The sequence below is a fragment of the Chiloscyllium punctatum genome, chromosome 39 (assembly GCF_047496795.1).
Source record: "Chiloscyllium punctatum isolate Juve2018m chromosome 39, sChiPun1.3, whole genome shotgun sequence".
In the NCBI taxonomy this organism is placed as follows: Eukaryota; Metazoa; Chordata; class Chondrichthyes; order Orectolobiformes; family Hemiscylliidae; genus Chiloscyllium; species Chiloscyllium punctatum.
In genome coordinates, this window is record NC_092777.1 from 48,511,371 (window position 1) to 48,539,225 (window position 27,855).

At 44.8% G+C, this 27,855-nt stretch overlaps 3 protein-coding genes across 7 annotated transcripts in view; 1 reads left to right on the plus strand and 2 right to left on the minus strand.

Moving 5' to 3' along the window:
- LOC140464045 (zinc transporter ZIP11-like) overlaps positions 1-27,855 on the plus strand; it is a 765,315-nt gene that overhangs the window by 21,157 nt on the left and 716,303 nt on the right. The window contains exon 2 of one of the 2 annotated variants that reach the window (XM_072558684.1): positions 27,397-27,817. The exons of the other annotated variant lie outside the window; for it this stretch is intronic. Within the exon in view, the coding sequence (XP_072414785.1) occupies positions 27,710-27,817 (108 nt within the window). The 5' untranslated portion in view covers positions 27,397-27,709. The remainder of the gene's footprint in view (positions 1-27,396; positions 27,818-27,855) is intronic. 2 annotated transcript variants of the gene reach the window in all.
- On the minus strand, positions 508-27,442 carry LOC140464044 (somatostatin receptor type 5-like). Of its 4 annotated transcripts, none has more exons than XR_011954845.1 (3): positions 22,342-22,531; positions 5,165-5,344; positions 508-999 (listed from the first exon to the last, which is right to left on the minus strand). XR_011954845.1 is itself a non-coding variant. In XM_072558683.1 (3 exons), exon 3 carries the CDS (start codon positions 13,227-13,229, stop codon positions 12,165-12,167), a length of 1,065 nt encoding a protein of 354 aa, XP_072414784.1. In that variant the 5' UTR covers positions 13,230-15,613; positions 22,342-22,472; positions 27,030-27,442; the 3' UTR covers positions 12,010-12,164. The 4 variants fall into 4 exon arrangements, 1 of the variants encoding a protein (XP_072414784.1); XR_011954846.1 differs by lacking the exon at positions 22,342-22,531 and adding an exon at positions 5,627-7,813; XR_011954847.1 differs by lacking the exon at positions 508-999 and adding an exon at positions 1,037-1,854.
- On the minus strand, positions 7,860-11,604 carry LOC140464043 (uncharacterized). Its single transcript, XM_072558682.1, has 2 exons — positions 10,215-11,604; positions 7,860-10,176 (listed from the first exon to the last, which is right to left on the minus strand). Exons 1-2 carry the CDS (start codon positions 10,641-10,643, stop codon positions 9,505-9,507), a joined length of 1,101 nt encoding a protein of 366 aa, XP_072414783.1. The 5' UTR covers positions 10,644-11,604; the 3' UTR covers positions 7,860-9,504.

Consider the following 27,855-nt stretch of genomic DNA (forward strand, 5'->3'; position numbering starts at 1 on the left):
TAGTATATTAGTTGCCTGCCAAGTAATGGGGAGAAAGTGAGGACTGCAAATGCTGGAGATCAGCATCGAAGAGTGTGGTGCTGGAAAAGCACAGCCAGTCAGGCAGCATCCGAGGAGCAAGAGAAACAATGTTTCGGGCATTCCTGATGAAGGGCTTATGCCTGAAACATCGATTCTCCTGCTCCTCAGCTGCTGCCTGACCGGCCGTGCTTTTCCAGCACCACACTCTTCGAGCCTGCCAAGTAATGAAAAGTTGATGTGGGTTTTACTGCATTTGCTATAGTAAAAGTCTTAAAATATTGAATCCTTTGTGTTCCATTGAGCTGCCTACTGAAAATTCATATTTCTTTTTGAAAGGTTTTGGTCTCCATGGGAATCTAACTTCTTGTTTTTGTACACTGCATAATAATCTGTGAAAAAAGGAGCAGAGGAACCACATCAACAGTAAACATAAAAATCATATCTTGAAGCTGGTTAATCTGAGTAAATAATTTTATTTCACTTGTATCATATTTTAATGGAATTGGTGTGCAGCTGCAGCAGGTGCAACTAGTGATACTTTGTTAATGTCACCAGCTTATACACGCAAGAAAAAATGGTATTAAAAGTCATTTTGAATTGAATGGTTTTATTGAATGGAAAAATTGCACAACTCTTGCTGTCATTTGTAGGTTTGGGCAGATCTTTTCAATTGAATTCCTTTTGTTTCACTCCTCTGTTATGTTCCTGTCAATTTCTGCACCATCTACCTTCACACCTGTGCTTGGGTACAGTTCTGTGGGTGATGAATTCCTTTGCCCAGGAGACCACTGTATATGTGCAAGACAATGTCAGGGAGGGTTATTTGCCAATTTTGCAGTCATACCTAATTCTGCCATTGACCAATGAGTGTACTCATTTTCACTTTCAACATGGGTTACTGGCCAGCAACCAGCAGCAAGTCCTGATCGAATGTTGGCACATGTCTGAATTTCATAGGAATCCACAAGAAAGTATTTTCTGTTAAAAATGAAAATATATAATAAAAATGCATCAATCTGTTATCTCCAAAGACTGATCATGTTATTTGCAAATTATGCCCTTGGCATTTCGTTTTTACACTTTTGCATAAATCACATTGAAAATAATCCTAATTCAATTAGATGAAAAAGATTTATTTGTGGGTTTAATTCCTCTACCTCAATAATAATACATTCATGTATTTCAAACTTATGATAATCATTTACATTGTAACAGCATTGGATCTACCAATGGCAGTTCCTCTGGCTCTATTGTCTCAGGAATTAAATCAAATCTGTTACTAATATAATTTGAGAACCTAATTAATTTACATGAGAGGATGCAAGAACAAAGATTGATCTTTTTCGATTTCCTTACAAAATTAGTCGTGCTGACTTTGAGTCATGTGACCAATCTTTGACAAATTAGTTGCTTTGAGCTGGAGACTAGGTTTTTCTTTCTGATGCCAGATTTTATGAAGATTGACTTTATTAATTTACTGGTTGGAAAATGCTAAAGTAATTTTTAGAAAGCTGAGAATCACATTCCAGAGACTTGAAATCACAATCAAAAATGGATGCACATTTGTATCATTGTAATTTCCTTATTCCAAAGGAATTATGTGAAGCTTTTCTGTCTGCAAAAGCTGAGCAGTGGCAATAGCTTTAAGGGCTATGAATGGAGATCATCTCCCATGATACTTGTGAGAGGTCATCATAACTTTTGGTGTGTTTAAGCATCTGTTTTCTTCCACAGACCAGGAAAATCATGAGACATTGAAGATGCCCAAGTTTTGAATCTTGTCTGTTGTTTTTGAACTCTCCATGTGTGTGCAGTCAAATTATCAAATGCTATCTTCAAAAGAACAGATAAATAAGTCAACATTAATCATCGTGACACTGAACTCAGGAACATCATCCTTAATAATTTTAGAATCTTTTATTCACTTCAATTTACTCCGCTGTCTAATGAGAACAAACTCCTATAAATATTTCCTAAAAGAAATTAATTCTGAAGCTAGACATTAACTAGATTAGCTTATCCTATATTATCTCATCGGTCAAAATATCTTTCTGGTGGTCTGAATACCAAAGCAACAGACATTACCCGAGAACAGACCTGATCAGTGCTTTTTATTAGGTTGTCTGGTGAATTGTATCCTGTGCTGTTAATGCTAATCATGAGCTTCATGGGGGTGAATTTTATCAGAAATTGGCAAGGTATCACTTTTGAGTTGTTTCGTGAACGGCTTCTCTCTATGAGCTGTTTTGAGTTGTCTCGTGTAATTCTGTACCGCTGTATACAGAGGAACCTCAGTTATCTGAACGACACGGGTTGAGAGAATTTTGGTTGGCTAATCGAATGCCGGTTAACACAGTTTAACCAAGCATCAGGACCTTGCAATCTTGTTTGGATAATCTGAAATTCATATATCCGATAATCGAGGTTCCTCTGTACATAGTAGCTCTATGGTACGGCTCTCATGCTATCACACACTCACCAGTGGTGCATATGCTCACTGTCGCTGGATTTTTCCGGGATTGCTGTCACCATATTTAAAGACAGGTTGTGCTCCAGATTAGATTAGATTAGATTACTTACAGTGTGGAAACAGGCCCTTCAGCCCAACAAGTCCACACCGACCCGCCGAATCGCAACCCACCCATTCCCCTAGATTTACCCCTTTACCTAACACTACAGGCAATTTAGCATGACCAATTCACCTGACCTGCACATCTTTGGACTGTGGGAGGAAACCGGAGCACCCAGAGGAAACCCACGCAGACACGGGGAGAATGTGCAAACTCCACACAGTCGGTCGCCTGAGTTGGGAATTGAACCCAGGTCTCTGGCGCTGTGAGGCAGCAGTGCTAACCACCGTGCCACTGTGCCGTCCCCTAATCTCTCACTGCCAGCCGCAAATGGCCGTTCACAGCACAAGTAGTGGGAAGGAAGTTAAAAAGATCAGCCTCAAAGAATGCTAAAATAAAACAAAGAACTGCAGATGCAGGAAATCTAAAACAAGAACAGAAATTGCTGGAGAAACTCAGCATGTCTGTCAGCATCCATAGAAAGAAACCAGAGTTAGCGTTTCAGGTCCAGTGAACTGTTCTGATAGCCAGCCTATCTCCAAAAATGAAAACATATATATTGAGGAAGGGAAGGGAGGATTCAGAGATGGATAAGGTAATGGCGAGGGCAGGGTAGATATTGGAAGTGACATGATACATTTTTCCAAATCCTAATGAGAGAGGGAAGCTGCACCATTGAATAACCAGAGAAAGAGTCGTGGGTGGGACCCAAGTGGGACTGGCACAAGGAAAGCCCCATGGACCCCCAGAAAGAGAGAGGCCCATTTGGTACAATGATCAAACTCTTGGCCTGAAGAAAGTGAGAGGAGTTAAAAGAGAAGTTGTTCAGAATGAGGATGAACTCAGTCAGACAGAGGAGGATGGTGGTGGATGGGGACAGTTCACTTACAGAACTCTGTGATTATCAGTCTTTAACCCAAACTATGTAAATGCCTGACTAATGCAATTGGCCCATGAAGGGCCTCACATTGCTGATCGGTAGATCCCACTTCCTCAGACAGGAACATCCATGGCCCGCTCACCAGACTGGTGTGATGTGGAACCCTGACTCTGATTGCTCTAAGTAACCAACTGACTATATCCAAACCTCTGATGGAGAGTGGATGCCAAACTTGGATGACTGTGGTGAGATCCGCTGACACATGACAGTCCTTGACTTAACCGAGAACTCCTCTTAGACTGTGAGACCTGACCATCTTGTTGAAGCAGTAAAAGCTGTTGGGCCATGCTGTAGCTGTGACATGGAGCATGGTGTCCACCTCTTTACTGATCACGGGTGTCAACGATGACAAAGCTGCCTGGCCTTGTGTCTGTACTAAAAGGATAGGCAGGGCAGATGTACTGTGAGACAGTAAATTCTGAATGAGGTAGCAAAATGAAAAGAGGCAAGGCAAAGCAGAGATACTGTGTGTAGCCAAGTAAGAATGCCACGAACATAGAACTGTACACACTGGAACAGGTCCTTCAGCCCAAAATCTTGCGCTGAACATGATGCCAAATTAAACTAATCTCTTCTGCCTGCCCTTGGTCCATATCCCTCCATTCCTTGCATATTTATGTGCTTACCTACTGTCCCTTAAATGCCCCTATCATACCTCCATTACCACCACCTCTGGCAGGGCATTCAAGATTCCCACCACTCTCTGTGTAAAACACTTGCCCCTCACATTTCCTTTGAACTTTCCCCCTCTCACCTTAAATGCATGCTCCCTGATATTAACTCTGGGGAAATAAAATTTCTAATGTCAACCCTATCTATGTATCTCATAATTTTATAGACTTCTATCAAGTCTCCTCTGAGCCTCCACCACTCCAGAGAAAACAACCTGAGTTTTTCTAGCCTCTCCTTATAACTTATACCCTCTAATCCAGGCCGCTTTCTGGTAAACCTCTTCTGCACCCTCTCCAAAGCCTCCATATCCTTCCTGTAATGTGATGTCCAAAACTGAACGCAATACTCTAAGTGTGGCCTAACCAAAGTGTTATAAACTGCAACATGACATACTGACTCTTGTACTAAATTCCTGACCAATAAAGGCAAGCATGCCATACACCTTCTTTACCACCTTATCAACTTGCAGGGCCACTTCCAGGGAGTTATAGACTGGAACCCCAAGATCCCTCTGTACATTAATGCTGTTCATGGTCCTACCATTAACTGTATACTTTTCCTTAACATTTGATCTCCCAAAGTGCAGCACCTCACACTTACCTAGATTTAACTTCATCTGCCATTTCTCTGCACATATCTGCAACTGATCTGTATCCTGATGTATTCTTTGACAACTTTCTACACTATCCACAACTCCACTGATCTTTGCATCAGCTGCAAGTTTGCAAACCCACCCATCTACATTTGTAAACCCTAAGAAAGAGCGACAAATCCTGAGGTGCACCTTGCTCTCATACGTGGGATGAGTACTGTTTCTGTGCACAAAATAGCCTGGCAACAGCATGACAATGAAAGAGATAGCTGTGCTCTAAGCTCCAGCATTAAAGTGTATAATTATTTTTAAGTGAGTTGGAGGTGTACCACAATGATAGAGTGAGGCTGGAGCGTGTCTGATGCCTACCTTCATGTTTGGTAGGGGCCACTGGTGGTCACTACCAATGGAATGTGTTGGCAGCTGTTGGCCAAGGTGGACGTCCAGCTGAGCAAGTGATGAGCCAAAGCCATTGAATGACCACTCTGATTTTCTCTTTGGGATCGTCACTGTCTTTTTTTTCTCCCTCTCATATGGGAGAATAGCAAACTGTGTAGAAATGGGGTGAGAATAGGCAATAATGAGAGGTCAACGCATGCAAATGATTCTTTCACCATTCACTAGCATTCAAACTTTGGTTACAATTTTGGACTTTGTTTTTGTTAATGTCAAGAATCTCATTTTTATGACCTTGCTCACATTATTCAGAGTTTGGAAAAATTCAGCCCATCATTCCAAGTTTTTTCCTGTCTTTTTCCTTAGCAAAGTGCTGCATTTAACACAACCTCCCAATTCTGGTTTCATTTCAATTATTCTTCAATCTTTACTGACCTGCATTTTTCATTGTCCTGCTCATTTTCCGAAGCTTCCATTGAATATGCTTATTACTTCTCAATGCTTGCTACAGCTCTATTTTTAGGACTTCTTGCAACCTGCAAAATATTGCTTTTCATGCCAAACATATTATTAATATCAGGGGCTGGAGATCACTTCTATGAATCCTTCTATGAACATTCCAATACTTTAGATCAGCACTGTTTCTCCTTCCTGAGCCCATGTTCTCAATCATCTGTCTGTTTCAGATGCATTTTATTTGAAATGCTTGCTATGATTTTTTTTCTATGAGTCATCGAGGATGCAATTTGGCAATTTTTAAAACAATGGAATTATAGTCGTGACTTTGTGGTCCTTTGGGATTTTACTTCCAAACAAATGAACACTTAAAAGCGTTGATTAAAGATTTGGTAATATGTAAACTGGTTTACTGCAAGTATGTTGCTGAATCAGATTATTTTGCAATTTATAGAGTAGTGGCAAGCTGTTACTTGGCCTTTCTTGTAAACCTACAAATCTCCATCCCATTCCTCTGCAAAACAGGTAGAAAGTAACTGTTTAATAAATTTCCTTTTCTTAGCCCTGTTTCAGAAATCCATTGTTTTAAATTCATAACCTTTTACTACACCTATTTATTATACCTTGTTTACTATCAATTTAAACAAACATTTGATAAATATTTTCATTTTTAACTTAATTGTGTTTTTTAAAGTTCTCCGAATGTTTCTTAATTTAAACTCTTTCAGTTACTCCTGTGTTTACCTGTAAAATACAACTTATATCCTGATTCAGTTATATTGGCCTCTGTTCCCCTTTCAATTTTATTGTTTAAAGTTAAACTTGGATTGCAACCTCCCCTGCCAATACTGGTTCTCTATATTTGTGAGTCCAAGTTAGCTTCCTTGAACTTTTTTTCACACTTCTGCAAGAGTCTGTTAGTAAACTAACATTTTCTCTTTTTGCACTACAGTATTGTCCTTTCCTAACAGCCTCAGGAGCATTTCACACCCAACAAGTCGGTAGGTCTTAGATATTTCTGAGGTTTGAGTATCAATTCCCACCCTGAATCCAAAGTAAGTTCTGAGTTCTATCCAAAAACTGTGAGATGAAGTTATCTGTCTCTGTCTCCAGTAAAGTAAGTCTTTCATAGTTGTTTTGTTACTGTTTAAGTCAATATTTGTCATTCTGAAATCTCAATCAGGGGATTGCAAATATGTTTTGATGTGTGAAGTGGGCATAATTTCCAAAAAAGCTTAAAAAGCATCTCCGGCAAACACAAACCCTATGGTTGGCCTTTCTCAGTTTATAGTTCCTCAACCAGGTCATTTTGAAAAAGTTCAGGAACATACTGTTGAGGAATATGTTGTTGTATCAAATCATCCCATCTAACCTTGCACTGTGCTTCAATACACCTAAATTCACTGAGAGGATAGTATGTTAAGCTATAAAACTCATCTCAAGACCTTACTGCAAGTAGGACTTTTACCAGAATTGATTTTTTCTTTCATTTCAGAGCATGATATTTCAGACCATAAAGCACTGTGAACATTTATGGGGCTCAGTCAGCTGAATATATTTTAGGTGTCTGGATAAAGAGTTTTTCTTCTAAGCAGTGTAGTTTTATAGTATTGATATTTGAAATCTGAATAATTTAGGTCTATTTCTTACGCGGTTGTTGTAAATTCATAACAACTTCTCATTATTGGTAGAAGTTTACTAAGATCTACGGCCAACTTAATTGTTAACCTGGACCAAATATTAGAATGTGAAGCCCCTAAATTCTCACTTTTCGAAACTAATCTCAAAACAGCCAGTGTCTTCAGTCAGATTTCCATGGAATTTAGTTACATATCCTATAATGCATTCAGATTTGACATGATTAGATATTTGCCTTCTGTCTGGTCTCTGAGTGTTAGATCATGGATTGAATCTCAGGAAGAGGCCAAACACTAGGAATCTTTCAGTGCGCCTGGTAAATAATATAGCAGGTCAGTCTGAGGAAATTACACAGAGAAAGCTGATGCTGTACTGATGTGATCTTGTGGTTAATGGCATCATTAAAACAAAAGCATAGCAGAAACTAAACGTTGACTAGACAAGTAACGTAAGCATATGTGATATTAACCTGCAGATGAAACACAGATAATGTTAGCAGATAATCAGATTGACTGTCCTCCTCTTTAGTGAATGTATACCATCATTTTATTTAAGGAATCAAAATGGAAACAAATTTAAATTGGTCTAATTTTCTTTATTAATCTGATGCGGGTGAAATGGAGAGTATTCGTTGCTGGGACAAACCCCACGCATTCGACTCAAGTTCTGTCTGTTTTTGGACTGAATAATACTTTTCCACAACCTTGCACCGCTGTCGTTATTAAATAAAATGCTGAGGATGCAGGAAATATAATTTAGCTTTTTGAGGGCGGATCCACCTTAAAACGCAACCGATCGCTCAACTAACAACTACAATTCCACAAAAAAAAAGCCCCGACAAACACACACACACACAAATTAGGGGCAACGGAACGCAATTCATCAGGAACCTTTTCTTTAAGGTTTCCCGAGCGAATAGACCTGTGGTGACTAAATTTCCCGTTCGAACACCAAATCTTTCTCGCTGCCGTTCCGTTTGACTGGGGGAAGTTGAACTTGCCTTTTCGAAAACAGTGCGAAGTCACGAGCCCCATTCAAAAGTTGGTTAAGAGGCAAATTTCTCATGACCGCAGGAAGAAAACGGGTGAAGGATTTCGGAAACGCGCGTACTTGTCCTGAGACCGAAGGCCTGCAATAACTGGGTGTAAAAGCGACACAATTCTGTTCTCCCATGTGCAGTTTTGAATTTGTCAGAGGCTTCCCAGACCAGGCTTATGAGCTCCCGCCCTGAGCAGGCAAAACATTTGGGACAGTTGTGAAAACTACAATTCGGACGTTGATGAGTGAGTGCAATGGAAACGTGAGAACGTCAATTTTAATTGTAAAATAGTAAATTGTACCATGAATTATGTTTCATGCACACTGAGAAGTTTACAAAGTAAGCTTAATCCGTATTTGCATCATTTGATTTTAAGAAAAAAAAGACTGTTGCAACTGGAATTCACTGCTCAGGGGGTCGTCTGCACCGTTTTCTCTTATTAAGTCAACCACTCAATTCATCGCAGGTACCTTCGCGAGTTGGTTATATGTGGGAGTGGATCAATTCCCCCAACAGCACAAACTGTTGTTACTGCACTCCAGTGAGTCCCCCACCTCCCCAACCCGTCACTGATTCCGATTGAGGCGGCACTGCGCCGGGCTTCTTTCTGGGTCTTCAAATCTTCACGAACAGACCCAGGTCAGTGAACACCATTCCCTGTCTGTGAGGCACTCTGCAGTTTTCTGAGCGGCATTAATAAGGCAGCGGAACCAACGTTCCCTCTGACCCGCAGTCTTGCCACTGTAAATGCTGTGGTATAAATGAGACTCTGTGATGATATTACAACAGGTACTTACTGATAGAGTGTCAATATCAGCGTGGCCGTGGTGAGCCAGATTGTTCAGTACAGCCCAGTCCAAAGTTCCAATTCTTTTCCGTGTTAACATATTTCTTTTAGCAACAACTTAGACAAACAATTAAAGTTCCCAAAGGCCTAGCCTAGGAATGATAGTCCTTGTGATTTCGTTGTAGTGGAATCAATTTGGACCAAATGTCTATGCGTTTGTGTACATGTGTGTGTGTGTGTGTGTGTAAGCGTCTATGTACGTGTATCTGTGAGTGTGGCCGTGGCTGTGTGTGTTTAGGGGTCTGTGCGTGTTTTTGACAGATCCAGCCTGTGTCGAACCAGAGTTTCTAAGTTCAGTGAGCTCCTATCTGCGGGATGTTCCTAGACCGAGAGTCACTCAGGTGGAGAGCTCGTGGGGAGGGGAAGGGGCTGTGGGATTGGGCTGTAGGTGTGTGTGGGGGAGTTGGGGAGGGGGAGTGGGTTTGGGCAATAGGTGTGTGGGTTGGGGAGGGGGGAAGTGGGGATTGCGCTGTAAATGTATGTGTGGGTTGGGGAGGGGGAGGGGGATGGGGCTGTAGGTGTGTGTGTGGGAGGTTGGGGAGTGGGACTGGGCTGTAGGTGTGTGTGGGGGTTGGGGAGAGTGGAGTGGGATTGGGCTGTAGGTGTGTGTGGGGGTTGGGGAGAGTGGAGTGGGATTGGGCTGTAGGTGTGTGTGGGGGTTGGGGAGAGTGGAGTGGGATTGGGCTGTAGGTGTGTGTGGGGGTTGGGGAGAGTGGAGTGGGATTGGGCTGTAGGTGTGTGTGTGTGGCTTCGGGAGGGGGGAGTGGGATTGGGCTGTAGGTGTGTGTGTGGGTTGGGGAGAGAGGAGTGGGATGGGGCTGTAGGTGTGTGTGTGGCTTTGGGAGAGGGGAGTGGGATTGGGCTGTAGGTGTGTGTGTGGGTTGGTGAGATGTGAGTGGATTGGGCTGAAGGTGTGTGTGGGTTGGGGGGGGGAGTGGGAATGGGATTGGGCAGTAGCTGTGTGTGGGTTGGGGAGGGGGGAGTGGGATTGGGCTGTAGGTGTGTGTGTGGTTTGGGGAGGGGGGAGTGGGATTGGGCTGTAGGTGTGTATGTATTTTGGGGAGGAGTGGGATTGGGCTGTAGGTGTGTGCGTGTGTTTTGGGGAGGGGGGAGTGGGATTGGGCTGTAGGTGTGTGTGTGGTTTGGGGAGGGTGGAGTGGGATTGGGCTGTAGGTGTGTGTGGGGTTTGGGGAGGGTGGAGTGGGATTGGGCTGTAGGTGTTTGCGTGTTGGGGGGGGGGAGTGGGAATGGGATTGGGCAGTAGCTGTGTATGTGTTGGGAAGAGCGGAGTGGGATTGAGCTGTAGGTGTGTGTGTGGGTTTGGGAGGGGGGAGTGGGATTGGGCTGTAGGTGTGTGTGGGGGTTGGGGAGGGGGGAGTAGGATTGGGCTGTAGGTGTGTGTGTGTGTATGTGTGTGTGTGTCTGTGTATGTATTTTGGCGAGGAGTGGGATTGGGCTGTAGGTGTGTGCATGTGTTTTGGGGAGGGGGGAGTGGGATTGGGATGTAGGTGTGTGTGTGGGTTGGGGAGGGGGGAGTGGGATTGGGCTGTAGGTGTGTGTGTGTGTGTGTATTTTGGGGAGGAGTGGGATTGGGCTGTAGGTGTGTGCGTGTGTTTTGGGGAGGTGGAGTGAGATTGAGCTGTAGGAGGGCTTATGCCCGAAACGTTGATTCTCCTGTTCCTTGGATGCTGCCTGACCTGCTGCGCTTTTCCAGCAACACATTTTCAGCTGAGATTGGGCTGTAGGTGTGTGTGTGTTTTGAGGGGGGGGTGGGGAGTGGGATTGGGCTGTAGGTGTGTGTGCGTTTTGTGGGGGGGGGGGGGAGTGGGATTGGGCTGTAGGTGTGTGTGTTTTGGGAAGAGGGGGAGTGGGATTGGGCTGTAGGTATGTGTGTGGTTTGGGGAGAAGGGGAGTGGGTTTGGACTGTAGGCGTGGGTGTGTTTTTTGGGGAGGGGAAGTGGGATTGGGCTGTAGGTGTGTGTGTTTTGGGGAGGGAATAGTGGGATTGGGCTGTGTGTTTATTGGGGGGAGAGGGGAGTGGGATTGGGCTGTGTGTTTTGGGGGAGGGGGAGTGGGATTGGGCTGTGTGTTTTGGGGGGAGAGGGGAGTGGGATTGGGCTGTGTGTTTTGGGGGAGGGGGAGTGGGATTGAGCTGTGTGTTTTGGGAAGGGTGAGTGGGAATGGGCAGTGTGTTTTGGGAGGGGGGAGTGGGAATGGGCTGTGCGTTTATTGGGGGGGTGGAGAGTGGGATTGGGCTATGTGTTTTGGGGAGGGGGGAGTGGATTGGGCTGTGTTTTGGGAGGGGGAGTGGATTGCTGTGTGTTTTTGGGGGGCAGTGGGATTGGGCTGTGTGCCTTGGGACGGGGAGTGGGATTGGGCTGTAGTTGTGCGTATTTTGAGTGGGGAGTGACTTTGGGCTGTAAGTGTGTGTGTTTTAGGGGGAGGGGGGAGTGGGATTGGGCTTTAGATGTGTGTGTTTTGGGAGGGGGGAGTGGGATTGGGCTGTGTGTTTTGGGGCGGGGGAGTGGGATTGGGCTGTGTGTTTTGGGAGGGGGGAGTGGGATTGGGCTGTGTTTTTTTGGGAGGGGGGAGTGAGATTGGGATGTGTGTTTTGGGGAGGGGGGAGTGGGATTGGGCTGTGTGTTTTGAGGAGGGGGGAGTGGGATTGGGCTGTAGATGTGCGTGTTTTGGGAGGGGGGAGTGGGATTGGGCTGTGTGTTTTGGGGAGGGGGGAGTGGGATTGGGCTGTGTGTTTTGGGGAGGGGGTGTAGGATTGGGCTGTGTGATTTGGGGAGTGGGATTGGGCTGTGTGTTTTGGGGAGTGGGATTGGGCTGTGTGTTTTGGGGAGGGGGTGTAGGATTGGGCTGTGTGTTTTTGGGGAGTGGGATTGGGCTGTGTGTTTTGGGGAGGGGGTGTAGGATTGGGCTGTGTGTTTTGGGGAGTGGGATTGGGCTTGGGCTTGGGCTTGGGCTGTGTGTTCTGAGGAGGGGAGTCACTCTCCGAAGCCTCCCGCGGAGCCGCTGGCCAGGCTCTCGGTGCCGGTGTGTGTCCCGGGAGCCCCGGGGCCGGTGCTGCGGCGGGGCCAGCGGCCGGAGAGGCCGATGTAGAGCAGCGGGTTGGCGCAGCTGTTGGAGTAGGAGAGGGCGACCAGCAGCTGGAAGAGGCGGAGCACGGGCGGGCTGGGGGGCCGGGCCAGCCACACCAGGCACAGGTTAATGGTGTAGAAGGGCAGCCAGCAGAGAGCGAAGGCCAGCACCATCGACAGCACCAGGGTGGTGAGCCTGCTCTCGGGGGAGGCGGCCGCGGCCTGGGCCTGGGCCCGGGCCCGGGCCCGGGCCCGGAGCCTGAGCAGCAGCAGGCCGCAGCACACCGAGATGGCGGTGAAGGGCAGCAGGAAGCCCAGCACGAAGCTGTACAGGATGAAGGCGGCGCTCCAGGCGGACACAGGCTCCGGCCACGCCAGCACGCAGAGCCCGGGGCTGCCCACCACCCCGGAGTACAGGGCCACGGGCAGCGCCGGCACCAAGGCCAAGGCCCAGAGGCCTGCGCCTAGGCCCCGCGCCAGCCTCGGGCTCCTCCAGCGGCGGGAGCCGAGCGGCCGGGCCACCGCCAGGTAGCGGTCCACGCTCAGCGCCGTCAGGCAGAAGACGCCGGCGAACTGGTTGAGGGCGTCCAGCAGCATGACCAGGCGGCAGAGGGCCGCCCCGAAAGGCCAGCGCCGCGCCGCCAGCTGCGCCGCCAGGAAGGGCAGGCCCAGCATGAAGAGGCCGTCGGCCACCGCCAGGTTCAGCACGTACACCCCGGCCACCGTGCTGGCCCCGGCCGCCCGGCCCAGCCGACAGATCACCAGCGAGTTGGCGGCCAGGCCCAGCACACACAGCACGCAGTACACCGAGGCCATGAGCAACTCCCAGGCCCCGGGCTGGCCCACATCCTCCAGCCCCTGGCTACCGTTCACCAGCCACACGCCGTCCGACAGGTTGCCCGAGGCCTCCCAGTACAGCGCGGTGTCAGCATCCTCCCTGAAAGCAGATGGGCTTGCTCCAGAGTGGGCCATCTTCTTCTTTGCTTGCTGGGTTCTCTCTCTCTCTCTGTGTTGGTCAAGCTGAGGGGATGTGGGGGTGTCTACCTCCACCAGGATCAAGGAGGTTCCAACAGCACAGTGGACACTCTCTCGACTCTCAGCTGTTGTGCTCTGTCAGCCTCTTGCAGCTCCATCTGCTCGCTGTCCCCATGGCTGAACTCTTGTCTCCACCATCACTCCCTCGTCTCCTCTCTCTTTCTCTCACTCACACAGTTTCCAACAATCCCGGCATTAAATGGCTTTGTCGATGGCCCACCTCAGCGGCTCCCTTCACCTCGGGAGATTTATCCTCTTGCTTTCAGGAGCTCAACACCTCTTCCTTCCCTTTCTGCTGTGGACACCAACATGTATTTGAACTCACAGCGTTGACTCCACAAAGGCTGAGTCAAACACTGGCTCTCTCAGTTCACATATTCACGAGCAGCCGAGTATTTCATGGGCTCTCAGATGAACTTGGAGAGCTGGAGCATTCTGCATTGACACTGGAAGGAAAGCGAGCTGAGAGCACTCTATTAAATCCCGTCCAATTTAAACTGAGAAAAAATGGGGAAAACAGCCCCCTTCCCGTCCCGTTGACAGGTTTTAATGAGTACTGTATTAAAAGCAGATTTCCTACAAAACAACACATGCACCACATAGCAGATGATTGAAACTATTTGAACTATGTCCTCAACCAGACAGCTCCGGATGCCACTTTTTTCTCTCTCGGCGATTATGTCAAAGCATCCCTGGAATTTCTGTAAATATTCCGGACCCTCATCAATCAACCGTCCAGCTTGATTTAACGCTTTAACCCCAATTGGCCAGAGCTGCCCGTTCCAAAATAAATGATCATTCCTCGCGACTCTCTTCCCTTGGTGAGAGAGCTGGGAGATCTGAGGAGGTCTGACTCCTCTCGTTTAGCCTGGTCTCTTTTGGGTCGGAAAGTCTCAAAAGTTGCCCTTAATTTGGACACCACAAACTTCTGAAAAGCACGAGAGTCAACAATTAGATCCCACTCCGAACCAAGACTGTCCACGTTTCATGTGCAGAAGATGGACATGTATCTCTCAAGTCAAGTTTTGCAGTGGTTTACTGCATTGTTGCTAAGTTGGGTTTGGAAAATCATGTAACTAGTTACACAGGGGTGAAATAAAATCCTGGTACTGAGAGTACTTGTGGGTATGAAGGTTTTCTCTGTCCTTTCTGCAGACTCTTATTCCGAGCGGTTGGTCCAGGCCTCACTGCTTGCCTTTAACAAGTTTTGGACGCCTCTGCAGTGAATGTAGCTCACTTCAGGAGACGGATGGTCATGTTGTGCTTTATCCTCACCTCCTGTGGGGCGGAGATGACCGTGTCTGCAAGCGGTCAGCTCTGTTTACCAGTGCAGGGGGCTTCCCTCTCTCCAACAGTGACCAAAACAGAATCACAAGAGCAGTTTGCACTCCGCCGTTTCCAACCTCCCTTTGCTGGCTTGAAGTTCAATTATCTTTCAAAGCTCCCGGGTTGAAGAGAGTTTTTTTTTTAAAACAGCGATAACTTGGGAGGTAAGTCTTCAACAGCGGGTTAATCCATAGTCCTTTCGCATGACATGGCAAACCGAAGGTAATGTCCATTTCAGTTTGTACACGCTCAATCCTGAAGGTTGTCACCTTTTGCAGTTTCCTGGGAAAGTGCCTTATTTAGAGTCGAGCACAAAATCACCCGGTTAGCGGTGTCGCCAAAAAAGCAGCACGTTCACTTTTTAAACAGACTTTTCCATCCGTGAAGAGCTGAAGGAGAGAAACCCGCAAGACGACAAGCCGGCACGCGTCTGTGTCCTTTGCTCACAAAAACAAATCCCTCCGGGCTCCATCGAAAAGCGGGCACTCTTAAATGCAGTCGTAACTGGAGGTCGATATCTCGAAGAGGTGACATGCTCTGAAAGCGGATTTAAACCTTTAACTTGGGTCGGAAAAAGGATCGCACGCTCCATGCTCAAACCAGAAATCGCAGGAACAAAGGACCCAACTCCAGCTGTGGCGGGTGGGTGGGAGGGAGGCACAGGCAAGGGGGTTGCAGGCGAACTGTCTTCATCCACGCTCCAAACTGCTACATTCCACAAAAAAGGATTAAGAACGAATTTTTTTTTAAAGAAACACCGTTTTAATTCGAGTACATTCCCTGTAATTCTTGCAGTTGTGATCTGACCCGCATTTCCTTCGTGGTTTTTAACTGCTGCAATAAATGTCCAACGGACAGTTGCTTCTGCCTGAACAGGATTCCGATAGTATTCCCGCTTCTGTTTGTTCGAGATACACATTCTCTCCACAGACCAACCTGAAAGTTCTTTAAATTCCGCATGAACAAAGAGACCTTGAAGTGCAGGTTCACAGCTCCTTGAAAGAGGAAACGCAGGTAGATAGGATAGTGAAGAAGGCATCTGGTATTCTTTCCTTTATTGGTCAGAGTATTGAGTATAGGAGTTGGGAGGTCATGTTGCGGCTGTACAGGACATTGGTTAGGCCACTGTTGGAATATTGCATGCAATTCTGGTCTTCCTATCGGAAAGATGTTGTGAAACTTGAAAGGGTTCAGAAAAGATTTACAAGGATGTTGCCAGGGCTGGAGGATCTGAGCTACAGGGAGAGGCTGAACAGGCTGGGGCTGTTTTCCCTGGAGCGTCAGAGGCTGAGGGGTGACCTTATAGAGGCTTACAAAATTATGAGGGGCATGGATAAGATAAATAGACAAAGTATTTTCCCTGGGGTCGGGGAGTCCAGAACTAGAGGGCAAAGATATAAAAGAGACCTAAGCAGCAATTTTTTCATGCAGAGTGTGGTACGTTTATGGAATGAGCTGCCAGAGGATGTGGTGGAGGCTGGTACAAATGCAACATTTAAGAGGCATTTGGATGGGTATATGAATAAGAAGGGTTTGGAGGGATATGGCCTGGGCGCTTGCAGGTGGGACTAGATTGGGTTGGGATATCTGGTCAGCATGGACAGGTTGGACCGAAAGGTCTGTTTCCATGCTGTACATCTCTATGACTCTATAACACAATGGAAATGAAGCCACGTGTACACCACTGGATCGTGTTTCCAGTAAATAGTTGCAATCGACATACTGTACCTTCCTAGATAGAGAAAATAGAGAATATTCTGCTATTACTGATTCTCTGAAGAAAATATGAATTTACATCCGTTCCCCCTTCCATTGCCCCCTGAATAAAATGTTATCCGTATCGTTCTCATACACGTCTTCACTCCCTTTTACTTGCATTACTATTTTGATGGGTCGCTTCAGCCTCTAACTACATTGTATTTCAGCAATAATTCTTCTTCTAATGATGAGGCCAATAATCCTGAGGGCCAGATTAATGATCTGGCGATATAGGGTCAAATCCACCACCCCGCCCCACGACAGCTGATGGAAATTAAAGTTAATTCATACAGAAAAATAAACACACAACAATACAACACAGGTACAGACCCCTTCAGCTTCAATTCTGTGCAAATTCCCAATCCTTATATAGACACGTTACCTTATGCCTATACGTGGTTTCTATCCAGTAGCTAACATTTTTAAGCCATGAGTCCACAAGGTGGGGCTGGGCCAGTATGTATCATTTTTCATTAATTGCCCTTGACATGGTGGTCAGCCACTGCGGTCCATTGGGTGCAGGTAATCGTGCACTGACATTTACGTAAGAGTTTCAGGTCTTTGACCCAGTGACACTGAAAGAACAGCAACATTCTGGATGTAGATTTGCTCACTGAGCTGGAAGGTTCAAGCAAACCTACATCCAGCACCTCAACCTGAGCTACAAATCTTCTGAAACCTCGCTAACAGCAACATTATTTAAGGTCAGGATGGTACATGGCTTTGAGAGGAACTTGCAGTGGTAGAGTTTTAATGTACCTGCTGCCCTTGTCTTTCTCGGTGGCAGATGTCACAAAGTTAGAAGTTGTTGATAAAGAAGCCTTATTGAGTTATTGGAATGCATCTTACAGTTAGTACATGCCATAAAACATCATTGATGGAGAGAGTGAATGCCAAAGTCATTGGATGGATGTCAAACAAATGGATAGTGCCAAACCACATGAACTCCATTAGCACTGCATAATCCGAGCACTTCGGGAATATTCTATCACACTCCCGGCTTGTGCCATATTGTTGGTGGATGGGCTTCGGATAGACAGAAGATACATTACTTACTACAGAATTTCTGACCTGCTGTTGTAGCCATGTTATTGAAATGGCGAATCCAGTTCAGTCTCTGGCAGATAGTGAAATTCAGAGTGTTGATATCAGCAACGGTATTGCCTTTTGAATGTCAAGAACAGTTAGTTAGATAATCTCTTGTTCAAAATGGTCATTGCCCGGCACTTGTGCAACAAGAAAATAACTTGTTATTTATAAGCCCAAGACAGGGTATTGTCCAGATTTCTTTGCGCCTGGACACAGACCGTTAAAGTATCTGAGAAGTTACAAATTATGACTTGTAAACATACCTACCTCTAACTTAGGGACAGAGGGAAAGTGATTGATAAAACAGTTGGCGCTGAGCCTAGGAATTCCTGCAGAGATATTCTGGAACTGAGGTGGTTGGCCTCCAACAGTAACAACCACTTTCCTTTGGGTTTGGTATGATTCCTTTTAGTGGGAAGTTTTTCCCAATTCCCATTTGCTTCAATTTTTCTGGAGTTCCTTGATGGCATTCTCAGTCAAATACTGTCTCGATGTCAACGGCAGTCTCACTTTCCCAGCTGGAGTTCATGTTTGATCATGTTTGGACTGAGGCTGTAATGGTGTGAGAAGTTGAGTGCCCCTGGCAGAACTCAAACTGAGCATCAGTGAGCAGGTTATTATTGAGCAGTGTCACTTGGGAATATAACATCATCCAATACTTTGCTATAGATTGAGTGTGTGCTGATTGGGTGGTAATTGGCCAATTTGGAGTTGTTCTGCTTTTTTGTGGACAGCTGGGTAAATTTCTACATTGCTAGGCAGAGTACAGGTTGACTCTGGGTAAGGCAAGTTCGGGAGCACAAATCTCCATTACTGTCGATGGAATGTTGCCAGAGCCCAAAGCCTTTCCAGTATCAATGTCTTCAGCTATGTTTAAAATTATGCAGAGTAAGCTGAATTGGCTGAAGATTGGCACCGGTCATTTTGGGGACCTCAGGAAGAAGCTGAGATGGATCATACACTCAGCACTTTTGGCTGAAGATTGATGAAAATGTTTTCGCCTCGTCTTTTGTCCTGACATGATGGGCTCCCCCATCATTGAGAATGGGGAGATTTACAAAGGCTTCTTTTCCTTTTAGGTTCATTGTCTATCACCATTCGTGACTGGATATGGCAGAACTAGTCAAAAGTTCTCCCAATTTCAGCAGGTGCCCCTAGATATTGGTAAGGAGGACACTGAAGGGTCGACAATGCTGTTTTGAAAAAAAAACTCCCAGTGTCTTTTGTTTTAGACGATGTCACAGTTTGAAATAACAGAATGGCTTGATAGGCCATTTCACAGGTCACTAATGAATCAACTGCATTGCTGTGGACCTGGGTCAGATCAGGTGAAGACAGCAGATTTTAATCCTTGAAGAACATTTGTGAAGCAGATGAATCTTTACAACAATTGGCAACATTTCTTCTCACCATTAGACTAGCTTTTAATTACAGAATTAGTTATTTAGTTTAAATTCCACCAGCTGCTTTGATGGGGTATGTACCCATGTTCCTAAAAGATTAACCTGTTCCTCCAATTCACTAATCTAGTGACATCACCACTATGCCACTGCCTCCCCCATTTTCCTCATTTTCCCCATTTCTAACATTTCTGAATTGAGTACATATCTACCAGATCTTACCACTAGCTCCAGGCATCTAGTGTCATATCTGAAACCTCAATCCTTAATATAATACAGGTAGTTCTCTAAAAAAGTTCAGTTCCCGTGCGATCTCGCTTTATAAGAAAATAGGTGCAATCCCAGCACCATTTAAACCAAGGTGCCAGAATCATGTTCTACAAATATAGTTGTAAATTCGGCAATCGTGTTATAGCCAATTTGAGTTGTAGAAACACATGCTATAGGAGAACCACTTATATAAATTATCTTGTGCACCCTGCAAGATAGTGGGGTGCTGGACTTGCTGACATGTGCCGACATTTTCCTGTTTACCTTTCAAAGTAAGACACATTGCATGTTGTGAAATTACCTAGGATACCCTGCTCGAAGGAAATGAAAAACACAACAGAAATACAAATTCTTCCTTTCTACTCCTGATGCTGCAGCTCCACATCAAAAAGATCCTGCTTTCCAAAGAACAGAGAAGGGTGCAACATAAATCAATGATATCTCAACCCAATCTAGTCCCACCAGCCAGCACCCGGTCCATATCCCTCCAAACACTTCCTATTCATATACCCATCCAGATGCCTTTTAAATGTTGCAATTGTACCAGTTTCCACCACTTCCTCTGGCAGCTCATTCCATACGCACACCACCCTCTTGAAAAACTTGCCTATTAGGTCTCTTTTATTCTCTTTCCCCTCTCCCCCTAAATCTATGCCCTCTGGTTCTGGACTCCCCCACATGATTTTGTATACCTCTATAAGGTCACCCTTCAGCCTCCGATGCTCCAGGGAAAACAGCCCTAGCCTAGTCAACCTCTCCCTATACCTAAAATTCACCAACCGTGGCAACATCATTGTAAATTTTTTCTGAACCCTTTCAAGTTCCACAACATCCTTCCAATAGGAAGGAGAACAGAATTGCACACAATATTCCAACAGAGGCCTGACCAATGTCCTGTACAGCCACAACATGACCTCCCAACTCCTGTACTCAATAGTCTAACCAATAAAGGAAAGCAAACCAAACACGTTCTTCATTATCTTATGTACCTGTGACACCATTTTCAAGGAGCTATGAACCTGCACTCCAAGGTCTCTTTGTTCAGCATCATTCCCTAGGACCTTACTATTAAGTGTATAAGTACTGCTAAAATTTGCTTTCTCAAAATGCAGCACCTTACATTTATCTAAATTAAACTCCATCTGCCACTTTTCAGCCCATTAGCCCATCTGAGCAAGATCTCGTTGTAATCCAAGGTAACCTTCTTTGCTGTCCACTATACCTTCAATTTTGGTGTCATCTGCAAACTTACTAACTATACCTCTTATGCTCACATCCAAATCATTTATATAAATGACGAAAAGTAGTAGACACAGCATCGATCCTTGTGGCACTCCACTGGTCACAGACCTCCAGTCTGAAAAACAACCCTCCACCACCACCCTCTGTCTTCTACCTTTGAGCCAGTTCTGTATCCAAATGGCTAGTTCTCCCTGTATTCCATGAAATCTAACCTTGCTAACCAGTCTCCCATGGCGAACCTTGTTGAGCAGCTTACTGAAGTCCATATAGATCACATCTACTACTCTGCCCTCATCAATCCTCTTTGTTACTTCTTCAAAAATATCAATCAAATTTATGAGACATGATTTCCCACACATAAAGCTATATTGACTATCCCTAATCAGCCCTTGCCTTACCAAATATATGTACATCCTGTCCCTCAGGATTCCCTCCAACAACTTGCCCATCACTGACGTCAGGCTCACCGGTCTATAGTTCCCTGGCTTGTCCTTACCACCTTTCTTAAATAGTGGCACCACGTTAGCCAACCTCAAGTCTTCCGGCACCTCACCTGTGACTATCGATGATACAAATATCTCAGCAAGAGGTCCAGCGATCACTTCCCTAGCTTCCCACGGAGTTCTAGGGTACACCTGATCAGGCCCTGGGGATTTATCCACTTTTATGCATTTCAAGACATCCAGCACTTCCTCCTTTGTAAAGTGGACATTTTGCAAGATGTCATCATTTATTTCCCTACATTCTATATCTTTCATGTCCTTTTTCACAGTAAATGTTGATACAAAATACTCATTTAGATCAAAGGAAATGGAGTTTAAAAATGAGGGAGTTATCTTTAAACTATACAGGTACTAGTTAGGCCACATCTGGAACACTCTGCACAGTGTTGGTACCTTTATCTAAGGAAATATATCCTGGAATTCCAGAGGAAGTTCACTAGACGGATCCCCGATAAGGAGGGATTTTCCAAATGAGGAGAGGTGGAACAAATTGGGCCTGCACTCATTGTAGTTCAGAAGAATGGAAGGAAACCTTATAGAAACATACCAGATTCTTAGGGGGCTTGAGAGGGTAGAAGTGGAAATGTTCTTCCCCCTTATTGGAGAGGTCCAGAACCAGATGGCATAATCTCAGAGTAAGATGCCGTCCCTTTAAGACAGATAAGGAGGAAATTATTCTCTCAGTGGGGAGTGAATCTGTGGAATTCTTTACCACAGAGACCTGTTGAGACTGTATCTTTAAGTATATTCAAGGCTTAGACAGACAGATTGAATTAGTAGGGGAGTTAAGGGTTATTGGAAAACATAAGAAAGTGCATTTGAGGCTTATCAGATCAGCTGCGATCTTATTGAATGGTGGAACAGACTTGATGGACAAAAGGCCTCCTTCTGCTCTTCTGTTTTATGGCTTTCTGATCACATTCTGGGAAAAGCTTTTTGTGAGAGGCTTCTCAATTATAGCTTAGATCTTTCAAATTCTATTTACATGTTTAATTTATTCTGTAGCTGCGGGCTTTCTGTTGTATAAATTGACATCATGCTTTGATTTTTGTAAGTTAGTAAGATCTTATACAAGTGTCTAAACCAATTGGAGACACAATGTGATTGTTATGTGAGGTGCTTATATTCTGGATTAAGTTTCTCCACCGTTGAATAAAAATTAATGACTTACTGTTTTATCCACATTAATTCTCTATCCAATATATATTGTGTCGTATTATCTGTGTGTATTGTACAGCAACAAACATAACCTCGAGCGTGTTTGTAACTGGTTGAATTTTGCAATAACACTGTTTTGCAACGATAACCATTAAGTTAATGAGAAGTCTCAAAATGAAAAAGACTTTTAAACAGACTTTGACTATCTGTTCTTTACACCCCTCAAGGGCAAATAGTCTTATGCAATCAACACTAATGGTGTATATATTTAAAGGCCAAAGTTTTAAGGAAACATTGACTGACCTTGGTGAGTACTTCCAGAATGGTCTGTTTTTATTTTGGATTTCCAGCAGCTGCAGTTTTTTTTTGTTTTCTACCAGTCTTTGGTTTCTTACTCAGTTACTTCATAATCCTGTTTGCGTTGTCTGAAGGTGCTGGGGAGACAGATGTCAAGCAAAGAAGTCTTCAATTGCAACAAAAATAACTTGCAATTATTCGGTTCCTAGAATAGAGAAAAATATTCTTCATGTGCTTCACAGGCGGAATCAGAAACAGATAGTTCTGAAGCTGAGAAAGAGTGCTTGATGGGAGTGTGAAAATCTTGGTCAGAATGGAGTTTTTAAGTTAACTCTTAAAGGAAGACATACGTGGACCTAAGGTTCTAGATGTTTCGGACACTTAAGGCAGGGTGTTGCAAGCAATAGAATGAGGAGATGCCTGAAAACAGGAGGAAAAGGAACAGATGGTTTGAGGAGCATTTGCAGATTATGTTTTGGAGATGAAAGTCTTTATGCTTGAGAAGAGTTAAGATGAGAAATGTTGTTTGGGCTGAATAGACCTCCAAAATTGTGAACAGACGTCTTCAATTTATGGCATTGGTTGGACATGAGAATGGAGGATACGACAACTTGTCAAGGCTGAATATCAGGCCAGAAAACTGATGATACAGTGATGGGATAAGGTTAAGGGGGGACATGGGAGCAGATATTCTTAATGTCCATGTCGAAGCACCTTCATAACTGAAGATTTGATCAGAGGACCACATTTCAATGAAGAAAAGAACTGGATCAGGTTTCAACCCATGGAAGGTCCTAAAGGTAATAATGTGGGTTGGAATAAGATGTTACTTCTGGAAACAATCTAATTAACAGCTAGGAAAAAAGTGTCATAAACAGCACTTGAGAGAAATTTCTCATGGTGGAATAAAGAGGAGAGACATTGGAGGAGGATGATCTGGGGTTGAGTCATGTAAGTAATTGCAAAGTTCCTTACATGAAGGCAAGGAGCAATAGTACACCATGATAACTTCCCAACTGGATCTAATTTGTGCTTTCATTCAGGATCATTTCAAAACTGTGGCAAACCCAGGGACTTGGTTGTCGAGGTCACAGATATACGTTAAATTTAGGCAAGGATTTGTGAGGCAACAATCCAATCACAACATTCGGAGACAAAAGAAATTGGAAATAAGCTTTATGAAGGTTTGTAGCTCAGGTTGAGGTTCAGGGTGTAGGTTTGCTCGCTGAGCTGCAGGTTTGATATCCATGGATATCAAACCTACAGCTCAGCGAGCAAACCTACACCCTAAATTGGAAATAGATCGGCAGTTTACAAGCACAGTTGCACTGGGCATAAACTTTTGAGGAAAAGGTGAAAGGAACACAATAGAACCAATAGAACACAATAGGCCATTTAAAATGGTCAGAAAGGGAAGGTGTTGAGTCATCTTCAGTTTAGTGGGAAAGGGGTAATGGCAGAAGTAGAATGATCTTATGAAGAAGGTGAGGTTTGGAAACAAAATGGAAGAGCAACAAGAGATGCAGGGTCAGGTTTAGGACAGGTGAGGAAGATTGGTTTAGTCTAGTTTCATAGGCAAGCAGAAGGATGGAAATATCAGATTTAAGCAAGTAGATAGTCACAGACTTAATAACATTGAAATGCACAAAGTGCTCAAATTTCATTGTTGGAGTTGAAGTTGGACAGGGGTAGGAAAGAGTGGATGGAGAATACAGGTGCCATTGGTGAAAGTAAACTGGCGATAGCTCTCCCACACATGATTACTCATTGGCACTAGACTGTTTTGGCAGAGTCATAGAGTCATACAGCTATATATGGAAACTGGTCCTTCGGCCAACTCATTCATGCCGACCAGGTATCCTAATCTAATTCCCATTTCCCAGCATTTGGCCCAGATCCCTCGAAACCCTTCTTATTCATGTACCCATCCAGATGCCTTTTAAATGTTGTAATTGTACCAGCCTCCATAGTCTCTTTTAAATCTTTCCCCTCTCACCTTAAACTAATGCCATCTAGTTTTGGACTCCTCTACCTTGGGCAAAAGACCTTGGCTGTTCATCCTGTCCATGTCCCTCCTGATTTTATAAACTATAAGGTTATGCCTCAGCCCAGCCTATTCAGCCTCCCCCTATAGCTCAAACTCTCCAACCCTGGCAACTTGCTTGTAATTCTTTTCTGAACAATCTCATGTTACACAACATCCTTCCTATAGCAGAGAGATGTAGGGCTAATAGGCTACTCTAGCCACATCTAGGAATGGAGGCTAATCCATTCTACACAAAGAAATGAAATGAGTGAAGAAGATACATCAATAGAGAGGATGGAAAGGCCTGGTGCGCACTCACATTCAGATCTGTCCACTCACCCTACTTGCTGAGCTGATATTAGAACATAGAAAAGTACAGCACAGAACAGGCTCTTAGGCCCATGATGTTGTGCCGAGACTTAATCCGAATGTAAAATATAGGAACAACCTATGCACCCCTCAACTCACTGCTATCCATGTGCATGTCCAGCAGTCGCGTAAATGTCCCCAATGACTCTGCTTCCACCACCACAGCTGGCAAAGCATTCCATACATTCACAACTCTCTGCATAAAGAACCTACCTCTGATGTCTCCTTTATACCTTCCTCCTAATACCTTCAAACTATGACCCCTTGTGCCAGTCAATCCTGCCCTGGGGAAAAGTCTCTGGCTATTGACTCTATCTATTCCTCTCATTATTTTGTACACCTCGATTTGGTCTCCTCTCTTCCTCCTTCATCTCCAGAGAGAAAAGTCAGAGCTTATTCAACCTTTCTTCATAAGGCAAGCCCTCCAGTCCAGGCAGCATCCTGGTAAACCTTCTTTGAACCCTCTCCAAAGCCTCTGTATCTTTCCTATAGTAGGACAACCAGAACTGGACACAATATTCCAAGTGTGGTCTCACCAGGGACTTGTAGAGCTGCAGCAAAACCTCGCAGCTCTTAAATTCGATACCCCTGTTAATGAAAGCCAAAGCACCATATGCTTTCTTAACAAACCTATCCACTTGGGTGGCAACTTTGAGAGATATATGTACTTGCACACCCATATCCCTTTGTTCCTCCACACTGCCAAGAATCCTGTCTTTAATCCTATATTCAGCATTCGAGTTCGACCTTCCAAAATGCATCACTTCGCATTTATCCAGGTTGAACTCCAACTACCATTTCTCAGCCCAGGTCTGCATCCTGTCTATGTCACGTTGCAGCCTGCAGTAGCCCTCTATACTATCAACGACACCTTCAACCTTTGTGTCATCTGCAAATTTACTAACCCACCCCTCAACCTCCTCACCCAAGTCATTTATAAAAACTACAAAGAGCAGAGGCCCAAGTACAGAGCCTTGCGGGACCCCACTCAACACTGTCTTCAAGGCAGAATACTTTCCATCTACAACCACTCTCTGCCTTTTGTCAGCCAGTCAGTTCTGAATCCGGATAGCCAAATCTCTCTGTACCCCACACTTCTTGACTTTATGAATGAGGCTACCGGGGGAACTCTATCAAATGCCTTGCTGAAATCCATTTACACCACATCCACTGCTCAACTGTTGTCGACCTGTCTTGACACCTCCTCAAAGAACTCAGTAAGATTTGTGAAGCACGGCCTGCCCCTCACAAAGCCATGTTGACTGCCTTTAATCACACTATGCTTTGCCAAATAGTCATAAATCCTATCCCTCAGAATTCTTTCCACAACTTTGCTGACCACAGACGGGAGACTGACTGGTCTGTAATTGTCAGGGATTTCCTTATTACCCTTCTTGAAAAGGGGAACAACATTCACCTCCTTCCAATCCTCCAGTACGACTCCCGTGGAGAGTGAGAAGGCAAATATCCTTGCCAGTAACCTTACTCCACCTTAGTAACATTACCCACTTCCATTCCTTCTTCAATCTATTTGTTGTTGGAACTCTTATCCATAGCTGTTATTGCTGGGTTCAACGTCTGTGCTCTTGGTGAACGTTCCATTCTCTGGTCAGTAAACTTCTGCTGCTTTTATCCTGTTCTCCAGTATCCCGTCTTCTTGTCTCCATAATGGACTCTAGTGCCACAACCCACTGAGAACCCTTCACTCTTCCAAATCTGGCATTTTATGCATTTCACACTCCTTTCACTTCACCATTTTTAGCTATACCTTCAACTATTTTGGCCCTAAATTCTGCAATACCTTCCCCAAATCTCAACACTATACCACACCTCCTTCCTCTTATCTGCATGTTTTTGGCTCAGCGTCCTTTTTTTCATATGATTGCACTTCTGTGAATCACCTTGGGTCAGCCATGTTTAATAAAGGCATTTTATGAATGCTAGTTGTTGTTTGCACTGTTCCTTCAATCTTTATTTTCTTTGGATATGAAGATGGATATGAGAGAAAATGAGACGTTTCTGGGGACAGGTGATTCAAACGAGTTGTGTAATTTCAACAGTTTTGGAACACCTCGAGGCAGTTCACCGATAAGCAACTTTGCCAAAGCATTGGAGCAAATCCAGCTGGAAAGCTTATGAATTCAGAATATTACTGTTAGTTGTTTAGATGCAGTTGGCAAAATGTCATGGAGCTAGACTCAGAACAAGTCACAATTTATTAGATCATGTGCACCCAAGGGCACTCAGAAAACAAATCCGCAATTTAATAAATAATGCAACCAAGAACGAGATTACTTACTTTATCTTTTGTGGTGTAAATTCCATATGAATCAATTATTATGTACTCAATTGTGCTTTTTTTTAACATGTTGCATTTCAATCAGAATAAATATTTGATCTGTTTACATGGTAGGAAACACCAAAAACATTTCACGTTTGAAAAATATTTGCTGGCTTCCAAAATGCATAAAACAGATCACAGAATGTACTCATAAAAATGACAGCACGGTGTTAACAGAGAACCTACATCAGCATCAGTAAAGCCAATGCTTGCAGCAGCATTTACGGTAGTTTCTTTGTCTGCAAGATGGATTCACCCAGCCAGAGTGGCACTTGGAAACAATACATTTTTAAGAGAAAATAATAACGTATTGTTTTGTTTTTAGAGTTACATACGCACACGGAACGAAGGTACCCACATTCTGACTTCCACTGGGGAGCTGCTGCAAAAGCAGCAGGACATTGGATACATTATGAGAGGCGGGGCGATTGTATGATGGACAGACAGATCGGCCAGTCGGCACGCGGAGAACTCCAGCCGCGCCCTCCAATTGGGCGGTAGCGGAGGCAGTACAGCCACTCAGCGTGCCAGGGGCGGGGCAGACGTGTTTGGGAGACACGTGGGCAGCAGGATGAGGAAGTGAGAAGGAAGCGCTGGCTGTGCAGTGGGGTGCGTTAGTGACACACAGAGAGAGGACCATGATCGAGGGCTGGAACCCGGTTCTGCAGAGCCTCCTGGGCACATTCTTCACCTGGGGGCTCACCGCCGCCGGGGCTGCTCTGGTTTTCATCTTCTCGCACGGCCAGGTCGGTATGAAGTCGGGACCTGACATTGAAGGCATCCG

What these genes read in the sequence shown, in the direction of transcription:
- LOC140464044 (XM_072558683.1), bottom strand. Translation starts at nt 13,229, where the DNA reads ATGGCCCACTCTGGAGCAAGCCCATCTGCTTTCAGGGAGGATGCTGAC.
- LOC140464043 (XM_072558682.1), bottom strand. Translation starts at nt 10,643, where the DNA reads ATGCACACACCTACAGCCCAATCCCACTCCTCGCCAAAATACATACAC. An exon ending in TCCCCAAAATACATACACAC is followed by an intron (nt 10,177 to 10,214) that starts CTACAGCCCAAT and finishes CCCAAACCACAC; the next exon opens with ACACACCTACAGCCCAATCC.